Below are 10,671 nucleotides of genomic sequence, written 5' to 3'. Positions count from 1 at the left end.
TTGGAATCAGCCCAACTCTCCAACCTGTCCAGGTCCCTCTGCAGAGCCCTCCTGCCTTCCAGCTGAAGGACCAGCCTCACTGCCCTGCTTGGTTTCCCCATCAGTCTGAAGCCCTGCAGTCGTACCTGGCAGTTCCCGGAGCTCTGGCCTCGTGTAAATCATTTATTAGTCACTCTGCCCGCCTTTAATTGCAGTTCTGCTCCTCACAACTGACAACAACAGCCACGTTTGAAGCTGCCTGGAACTGCTGCTGCTCCCCAAGGTTTGCAGGGCCGAGTTAAGTTTATATGTATTTATATAACAAATGAGTGACTCAGATTTTCAAAGGGGCCTCGGTGCGGCGCGAGGTTCCTAATCCTGCAAAGATTTATGGGCACTGAAATTTGTGGGATTATTCCTGTGTTTAAAAGCCCTTTTCCCCCCGAGAATTAATTTCACCCTCACGCTCAGAGCATTTAAAAAAATGCTTAGGGCAAGTTCCTCAGCTCACACGAGTCTTTTATCCGAGCTGTGTTTGCAAACAACTGTGGACACGGTCTGTGATTTAATACAATGGGAAAATAAATATTTTCGTGTTTTCTAATGACTGGGGCTGAAGTCCCTGCCAATTTTAGCAGCTAGCTGAAAGAGAAAGTGAAACCAAACAGCCCCAAGTCAAATATCTCCTTCTTTGTAATGGCTTAGGAATTTGTTGTTGTTTTTCAGTTTCGAACCCTACATACATAAACCTAAATAAAACATACATAACCCTAAATAAAACAGGTAAACACTTGTATGCCTGTTAGTTTTTGTGGGGTTTTTTTCGGGGCATTGTGCATTGGAAGAGAGATTTTTTTGGCAACACTAAGAGGCTGCTCTTTCCTTCTCCTCACCCCCAAGCCCCAAAATTCATCCTGCTGGCTGGAGAGCCTTCTCCTTATGGATTCACCACATGCCTTAGAAACTCGATGGAGCCTTGGATTGCTGCCCTGCTCCAGGCTCTGCTGGGCTGGGGAAGAGGGAAGGGGAGTGTGTGCCCTCGGATGCTGGTGCTTCCCACAGGTATCCCAGAGGAACGGGATCCTCCTCACCTGCCTCGGGCAAAATCAGCCAGGTTGGCTCCAGGAACTTAAACTCTGTGTCTGACTGACCTGGAATTTAAACTCCTCTGTGTCTGACTAACCTGGAATTTAAACTCCTCTGTGTCTGACTAACCTGGAATTTAAACTCCTCTGTGTCTGACTAACCTGGCCAGGTCTTCTGCCTGAAGCAAATCCAGGAGCACCTGCACAGTCCCTACCTGGGAGAACCTTTTCTCCTGGCACAGGGTCAGCCTGTGGCTGCTGCAGCCCCTGGCATGGCTAAGCATGGCTTAATTTGAGACATCCAGGAGCTGTTGCCAGTGTAGTTTAAACTCTGCTCCCAAGGGATTAAGTCCATATTGGCATACATGCTTTTTTTTTATTGCTAGCAACTCTCTTTCCACTTTTTTTAAGCATGGGAAACTTCTGCCAGCAAACAGAAGCAAAGCCCCAGCCTGAATTTCTGCCACATCTCTTTAAAAATATTTTCGTTCTTGCAGAGGCGGAATTTTGGGAAGTTCATTAGATTGAAGAGAAAGTACATTTTTTACTGTATAATTAAAAATATTAATTATAAAATAAAAGATGTGCACTGGCACAGGGTGCCCAGAGAAGCTGTGGCTGCCTCATCCCTGGAAGTGTCCAAAGCCAGGTTGGAGTGACCTGGGATAGTGGAAGGTGTCCCTACCCGTGGCAGGGGGTGGCACTGGGTGAGCTTTAAGTCCCTTCCAACCCAAAGCATTCCATGATTCCATGGTTATCCAGCAGTCCTGGACTCAAACTAGTGATGGCAGCAGCAGAACTGCACTCAGGGGTGTGTTGTTACCCTGATCCCTAATTTCCCTCCCTTCCTTTCCTCTGGGGCAAGTAGAATTCCCTCTTTTTCCTCTCCTCACTTTTGCACCCCCAGCCCAAATATTTTGTCATTCCAGGCTGTAAGTGCTCCTTGGAAGTTGCCAGGATGACCCTGCCAGAGCCCAGACTCGGGTAAGACTTTAAAATCACCCAGAAAAGCCCAATTGTGTCACTGGCATTTCAGCTCCTGCTGCAACAAAGGCCAAGTCAGTTGAGGAATATTGCCTGGAATTCTCACCTGGCTTCCCCCAGCTCATCCAAAGGCTTTGCTCTGTGCTTCCCTCTCCTTTCACACCCCCTCCCCTGCCCATTTCCACCCCACCTCCACCCCCCGTTGGGGCTGCACTGTCAAAAGCCTATTCCCAGCCTGGATGGCTTTTTATTGAATGTTTGTGAGGTTTGGATTAAGGTCTTACACTGCAAGCAAAGCTGTAATTATTTTTGCCTGTATTACTATATATTGAATCGATGTAACTTTTCAATAAAGGTGGTTCAATGCAGGACACTCCCAGATGAGTTGGGAATATAGAAACCACAGTCATTATCCCAGAGGGTTTTTTTTTTTCTTCTTCTTTTTTTTTTTCTTTTCCTCTTGGAGGGAAATGGAAAAAAGAATTAGAGATGAGCCTTATTGTATTAACCTTGACAGCTTGCAATTATCAACTGAAACACTTGATTAAAATTGTCACAAGGTTGGAGAATTTTTTTATAAATAAATAATCAAACACGGGTAGTACCCAGATGCTGTGGTGATAGGCACCTTTAATGGGTGTAATTAATAATGATCATAAGCCTGGTGGGTACAAGTAGCCTTTGAAAATGCTGCCTTGGAGTGGGAAAGGACTCTCTGCAATTCCAACAGGCATTTGGTGACAACTGGGAAGGGGCTTAGTGCTGAATCATGGAATTCTGGAATGCTTTGGGTTGGAAGGGACCTTAAAATCATCCAGTGCCACCCCCCTGCCACGGGCAGGGACACCTCCCACCAGCCGAGGTTGCTCCATCCTGGCCTTGGACACTTCCAGGGATCCAGGGGCAGCCACAGCTCCTCTGGGAATTCCAGCCCAGCCCCTCCTCACCCTCCCAGGGAGGAATATTTTCCTAGTGAAAAGGCAGATTTTGGTTTTCTCTCATTAAAAAATAGAGCTCTTGTCTAGCCTGGGGAAGGGCGACTCAAATGACCATCCCAACAAATGAGAAAATAATTAGTTAATTAAAATTTTGTTTAGTTGAGAGATATTTCAAACTTCTTGCTAACACTTCAGGTTTTGTTTCTAAGCAGTCTGGGCCACTTCTACCTCTGCCAATAAACAGGGCAGGAAAATGTCCTTGATCCTTCCGAGGTATCAAATTTAACCAGATGATAAATACATATTTTTCATATATATTGACATAGTTTATATATGATTTGCAGACCTAAATCCCTGTCTGGGCTCTGGAATCATTCTGGTTCAGGCAGGAGCACGTTGCTGAAAATGTGGAATCAGTCCTGTCATTTTTACCTGGCCAGAGTCTCTGCTGAGAGTTATTTTGAAATGCTGTGTCTGAAGTGTTGACAAATCCCACCCCTTACAAGGTTTCCAGAGCAACTCCTTTTCCTGTTACCTGTTTTCCCAGCCTTTTATTGGGAAGGGGCTGGAATGCCCAGTGCTGCTGACACTCCTAACTTCCTCCAGACAAGATCCTAATAATTAGATCCTTCAGCATAAACACCTGGATTTATTTAGGGAATGGTGCAAATGGAGGCTGTTCCTTAGGGCAGCAGCCTCCAGTACCTCCAATCCCACCAGGATCCTGGTGGTTCATGGAATATCTGCCTTTCTGGGCTTTGCCTGCTATTCCTTGGAACTGGGCTTTGCATTTTCACGTGCTGAGCCAAAGGGAATCTGCTCCAGCAGGTTCCAATTTTCCTGCCTTTCCCATCAGTGAGGTGAGTGGGTTGGGCAGTTGGGTTTTGTTCCTGTGTCCCATCACTTCTTATCTTCCCAGGGCCCTTCCTAAACAGCCCTGACACGGGCACGAGGGCTGCTGGGCTGGGAATCACCTGCTCCCAATCTGGAGAGCACAGGGAAGGCGGAGGGGGCCAGGCTGGAATTCCTGCTCCTTCCCTACCTACCACGGGCTGTTACACTGTGGGAATGTGGAGCAGATGGCAGGGGGGAGAGGAAAAGCAGGAACACGTGGCACGGGGGGTTATCCAAGGGGATCCCACATGTCTTGGCTGTTGTGCAGCCCAAAGTCAGCAGAGCTGCAAGTTTCAGGCTTGGTTAATACTTCTATATATTTTATATATATATATATATTTCTACATATAATATATATAATATATTATTATAGCATTATTATTTAGAAGTATTAATATAGTAGAAGTATTATAAGTATTATTATAGTAGAAGTATTATAAGTATTAATATAGTATTAATATATAATATAGTATAGAAGTATATTATATACATATTTCCTACCAGCAGCTTCTGAGCATCACCAAGTTCTCCAAAAATACATTTTTGGAAAAAAAAACTTCTCCCTGTAAACTGCTGGAATAATGGGAATGCTGATCTGAGGATGAAGCTTCTGTTTAGACTGGTTTTAACCCAGGCTTAAACACTGCTGTGGTTACCACACATGGAAGTTATATTCTAGATTTTCAGTAGGGCTTGTGAGTAGAATGGCACGCTCTGGGGGGCTGCTATTAATTAATGGATATAATAATAACAACAATAATAACAAATATGGCTATAACTACTAATTATAAATATACAATTAGATCATACATATTATTATTTCAGATATCCTCATTGCAACAGGCTGCAGTGAGGAGGATGGAGGTTGTATCACCAGGAAACCTGCCCTTGAACAAAAGATGTAGCCAAAACACATCCCAAACTTTACATTAAAGCTAAAAAAAATCCCCATGGGGATGTTTTCCACATATTATGGGAGGGAAAATGGAGAGGTGATGTCAGAACACTTCCCTGATGGGCTTTGGGAAGGGACCTGCAGATATTCACTGTGCTTTGGCTGTTCCAATCCAGCTCTGTTTGCTGATGCCCAAGTTTGGTCCAGCAGCAAATAAATCAGGAATTACATGCCCAGCCCAGCCATTCCTGGTTTCTGGCACAGGGAGGGGGCAGGAATTCTCAGTCTCCCATTGCCCCAGCACAGTGAGTCCATTCAAGGAGCCTCTCTGGGAGCCTCCCGCTGAGTTTTTGGCCACATGTGTCTGTCAGCACTGTGGGAATGTTCATTTGGAGATCAGGCTCTGTGTACCTGGAGCCTTTCCAGGGCATGTGCTCCCCAGCTTGCAGCCATTTCAATATTTCACTTGGAATTCGCCTCCGTGGCTGGAAGAGTTCAGGAGTTCCAAGGACCTGGCGTAACAAACCCTGGGCAGATGTGTTTGTGAGGGAACCACAGCTCCTTAAAGTAATATATTTATGTTTGTGTTGGTGTAGAAATCCCACAAAAAGAAAGGGACATGGTCAATAAATTCTGTAGCCATTTATCTATGCCCAGGTCTTTGTATCCTGACTTCACTCACTAATTAATCCTGAACTTTAATTCTGAACAAGGAGTGGACTTTTGTCACTAAAAATTCATGGATGCGAGGTTTTAGTGTGGAGATTTTGTTATATTTAATATCAAAGCTTCATTTTTACAGTCTCTTATTGATCACTGATTTATCGATCTCATATTTGATCACTGCATCAAACATGTTGTCAACATCAAGTGGCATAAATAGCACCAAATGGTCTCTGGTACTTCCCCTCTTTATAGACAGGTTAAAAAAGAGAGAAACTTTTGCTAAGCAGGTTTACCTTACTTTAATTTAAATTATTAATTTAAATACGAAGTCAGCTGGTTTTTAATCTGTCCTCTTTCTGCCTCCCAGGAACAATCTGAGTGATTTTTCTCACTGATTTGTGTTCAGCTCTACCTCAGGTAACTTCTTAATATTTAGGCCTTCTCTACAAAGCAGTTAGACAAGTTTAACTTTAAAGCAGACTTAAATCTGTTCTAAACACGCTGATTTGTCCTGACATTAAGCTTAAGCTAAACAAGCAAACTGCTCTTAATTTAATGGCCTTCCTACTTAAATGTTTAATTAAAACAGTTTGAAATTACGTCGCCCTGAAACAGTTCCCTAAAACAGCAAAACCCTCTCCTTTTTTCTAAAAATGCAGTGAAATAAATACACCCTTTCAATGACTGATGCAGAAAACACTTCCCCCCTAAAAAAAAAAAGGAAAAAAAAGATACCTGCAGGGTGGGTGGCAATGGTGACTCTTTAGACACCAGGATCATACAGAACATTAACAAGGATAAACCCATTTCTAAATAGTTTAACTGTTGGGCCAACAAAACTTTCTATACCTAGAGTTTAAAAACATTGCCTCAAGTCCTCCTTTTCATCTTCCTTAAACAGAGAAAACAAATTATATTCCCTGTCTACACAATACCTGTGGATTTACACAGGCAGATCAATGGGTTTGCCCATTAATGGGGAGATGATGATCTTTCATTAATAGGGAGAAGATCTTTCATTAATGGGGTGATGATGATCTTTCGTTAATGGGGAGAAGATGATCTTAGAAAACCACGGATTTTCATGGAAACGGGGCAGGGGAAGAAGCTGTCGCAGAATTCCCTAAACTGGCTTTTAAAAACCGAATTGTTTTTGGTCGGCAGGCTCAGAATTTCCTTGTGACACCAAATAATCCCGGTTTCTGCGAGTCCCCGTGGCCCAGCTGAGGGTTTCTGTGCCCCCCCACCCCGGCAGGTGTGGTTTGTAGGGCTCATTTAGAATTCCCACTGCCTCTTGGCTGGGCTCAATTCCCAGAGCCGGGTTTGCTCTGGGATCTCCAGCGAAGGCTGAAGGAGCCAGATGACTTCTCCGGCCCTATAAAGGCTTTTTTATGGAGACTCGGAGCACATTTATGTGCCACAGCTCCCCCCCTCCGCAGCCTGTAAAACGCCAGAATCGAGGCGGGTTCCCGTTCTTATCTCGCTGCCCACATTTGTTTCGCAGATCACCTTTAAAGGGGCTGTAAATGGGCTGCGGGGCTCAATTCCCGGGCTGAGCCTAAACCTCGCCGCAGGTTTAAAGCCGGGATTGTTTTGCCCAGAGCTGAGTATTAACCCGTGTTTAACAAGTCCCCGCAGCCCAAGGAGAAGCCATTCCTCACAAAAGAGCTGCTATTCCACTGTATTCTAGGGGAAGGTCCCTTCCAACCCAACTGATTCTATGATTCTATTCCACTATATTCTAGGGGAAAGGGGTTGGAAAGGGATGGGTTTAAGGTCCTTCCCAAACCAAAGAGAAAAACTTAGGAAGAATTTCTTTGCAGAGAGGGTGCTCAGCCTTTGGAATGGGCTGCCCAGGGAAGTGGTGGATTCTCCATCCCTGGAGGTTTTTAAGCTGAGACTGGATGTGGCATCAGTGCCATGGGCTGGGAACCACGGCGGGGTTGGATCAAGGGTTGGACTGGATGATTCTGGAGGTCCCTTCCAACCCAGCTGATTCTGGGATTCTATGATTCTATTCCACTATATTCTAGTGGAAGGTGGTTGGAAAGGGATGGGTTTAAAGTCCCTCCCAACCCAAACCAGGCTGTGGTTGAAGTGCCCCATCGGCTCAGACCTTTCTCGGTGTGAAAACGAGCGTTTGGACCCTTCTGGTTTAAAACCAAACAAAAAAATTTAGGAAGAATTTCTTTGCAGAGAGGGTGCTCAGCCATTGGAATGGGCTGCCCAGGGAAGGGGTGGATTCTCCATCCCTGGAGGTTTTTAAGAAGAGACTGGATGTGGCATCAGTGCCATGGGCTGGGTTGGATCAAGGGTTGGACTTGATGATCTCGGAGGTCCCTTCCAACCCAGCTGGTTTTAATCCAGGCCTAAACACTGCTCTGCTTAACATGTAAATGAAATAAAATGGTATTTTATGGGCTACCAGGGGCTTCCTGGAAAGGTGTGATCCTCCACAAGCCATGGGGGAGGTAAATAATTAAATTATAATAATTCAATATATGTGTAATTGCTCATCCTGTCTTTATATATGTACATATATAATATATATGTTTAATTATTTGCCTACATCACAGTTTGTGGTATATACATAAAATATATATAATAAATAAATGTAATGTATATATTTTATATATATACATATTATATAATATATTTTATATATATAATGATCATTATATATATAAAATATATATAATGATATATAATATGATATATATAATATATATAATCATCATTATATATATAATAATAATGATGATATAATATGATATATAATGATGATATATATTATATATTATATATAATCATAATTATATATAATAATCATTATATATGATATATATATTATATAATGTATATAATATATATATTATATAATGTATATATATTTTACACACATGTTCTCTTGCCAGATGGAAATCAAGGTGTGAAATAAAGAGTGACTGCTCATGGTGGAACCCAACTGCTTCTATGATGATTCTGTGAACTTGGATTGTTGCTTTAATCCAGTTCCCTGGGCAGACTTTCCCTGGGATATCAGTGGGATGGCATCCAGGTGGTGGCTGTGTTTGCCCCTGCCAGGGGTTTAATATCAGTTTAGCCCATTTCTTACCTCTAAACCCATTTCCATTGCCACTGGAGCAGGCAGGGGAAGGAGACCCTTGGGGTCTGATGACAGGAGCGAAGGCACTCTTCTGTTTGACAGCGGGAAAGACGGAGGAGGAGAAGGGAAGGATGGAAGAAGTGCTGGAGGAGCCAACGGTGGGGCTGGAGGACATCACTGCAAAGGGGAGGAAAAAAACAAAAAAGGCATTTTTTTCATCAGAAATGCAACTGTAGAAGTTTGGTAAAACTGCTGAAAGTGCCTCGGTTTAGCCCTTCAAGAAGGTCTCGTTCTCACAGTGACTCGAATTATATTTTTATATCTATTTATATTAAATAGTTCAGAAAAGAGGGGTTAAATCTTCAAAAATGAAGGGTGAGGAGACCAGAAAATTGTAAGTCATCAAAGGAGAGAGTCAATATGAGCAGTAATGGCCTGGCCACTTGGTGCCATATAATTATCTATAATATATAACAATATATACTATATAGTCATATATAGTATATAGTGATCGATAATCGATAGTCTATACTGATATATAATCTATAATTAATCTATAATCGATAATCTATAATTATATATAATCTATAATTATATATAATCTATAATTATCTATAATCTATAACAATATATAATATATAGTCATATATAGTAATCTATAATTGATAATCCATGATATATAATATAATATGTAATTATCTATAATCTTTAATATATAACAATATATAATATATAGTCATATATAATATATAGTAATATGCAATGTAGTAATATGTGATAATATAGTAATATAATCCATAATGATATATAATATATAACAATATACTATATATGAAATATATATGTGTATGTAATACTATAATATGTAATATGCAATAATATATAAAAATATACTATATATGTAATGTATATGTATATGTAGTACTATAATGTGTAATATACAATAATATATAATAATATACTATATATGAAATGTATATGTAATACTATAATGTGTAATATTCAATAATATATCATAGCAATAATTACGTAAGGACTTAAAAAGGAAGGCAAAAAGAAACAATCTTGACTATTCCTCTCCTCCTCTTGAAAAACACGGATCATTTTGGTCAGCACCCAAACCCCCCCAAGCCCAGATCAGCCTCTCCTCCCCAACCCCTCCATTTTGGGCTCAATGACTGGACTTTGGGAGCAGCAGAGGGGCGGTGGGAGCCCCGGGGCCGTACATCCGTAGGGCGAGCCCGTGGGAGAGCCGTTGATGAAGCCCGGCGAGCCCGGCACGCCCAGGTTGCCCATGGGCACGTTGCTGTAGCCGTTCATGCTGTTGCTGGAGGTGCTGTAGTTGGACTGCTGGGGGGTGGAGCTGGAGGAGTAACCCCGGGGGGAGATGCTGCTGGTGTTCCGGATATAACCTGCGGAACAATTCCAAATACATCCATGAATCCGCCTTGAAAATTAAACTCCCGCTTAATTAATCGACTCATTTAAACCAGGCTTAAAAATTAACCCCCCCTTAAATAATCGACTCACTTAAACCAAGCTTAAAAATTAACCCCCCTTAAATAATCGACTCATTTAAACCAAGCTTAAAAATTAAACCCCCCTTAATTAATCGACTCACTTAAACCAAGCTTAAGAATTAACCCCCTCCCTTAAATAATCGACTCATTTAAACCAAGCTTAAAAATTAACCCCCTCCTTAAATAATCGACTCACTTAAACCAAGCTTAAAATTAACCCCCCCTTAAATAATGGACTCACTTAAACCAAGCTTAAAATTAACTCCCCCTTAAATAATCGACTCATTTAAACCAAGCTTAAAAATTAACCCCCCCTTAAATAATCGACTCATTTAAACCAAGTTTAAAAATTAAACTCCCTCCCTTAAATAATCGACTCATTTAAACCAAGCTTAAAAATTAAACTCCCCCTTAATTAATCGACTCACTTAAAACAAGCTTAAAAATTAACCCCCCCTTAAATAATCGACTCATTTAAACCAAGCTTAAAATTAACCCCCCCTTAAATAATCGACTCATTTAAACCAAGCTTAAAAATTAACCCCCCCTTAAATAATCGACTCATTTAAACCAAGCTTAAAAATTAAACTCCCCCTTAAATAAT

At 41.6% G+C, this 10,671-nt stretch overlaps 1 protein-coding gene across 1 annotated transcript in view; it reads right to left on the bottom strand.

Moving 5' to 3' along the window:
• LOC108503355 (transcription factor COE2-like) overlaps window positions 1–10,671 on the bottom strand; it is an 84,123-nt gene that overhangs the window by 5,234 nt on the left and 68,218 nt on the right. The window contains exons 6-7 of the mRNA XM_017827271.1: window positions 9,774–9,994; window positions 8,557–8,724 (exon numbers count right to left, since the gene is read on the bottom strand). Coding sequence (XP_017682760.1) covers window positions 8,557–8,724; window positions 9,774–9,994 — 389 coding nt within the window. The remainder of the gene's footprint in view (window positions 1–8,556; window positions 8,725–9,773; window positions 9,995–10,671) is intronic.

The sequence above is a fragment of the Lepidothrix coronata genome, unplaced genomic scaffold, assembly GCF_001604755.1.
Source record: "Lepidothrix coronata isolate B3197 unplaced genomic scaffold, Lepidothrix_coronata-1.0 Scaffold137, whole genome shotgun sequence".
Taxonomy (NCBI): domain Eukaryota; kingdom Metazoa; phylum Chordata; class Aves; order Passeriformes; family Pipridae; genus Lepidothrix; species Lepidothrix coronata.
The sequence above is the reverse complement of the archived record's forward strand: the minus strand, read 5'-3'. Positions and strand labels throughout refer to the sequence as shown.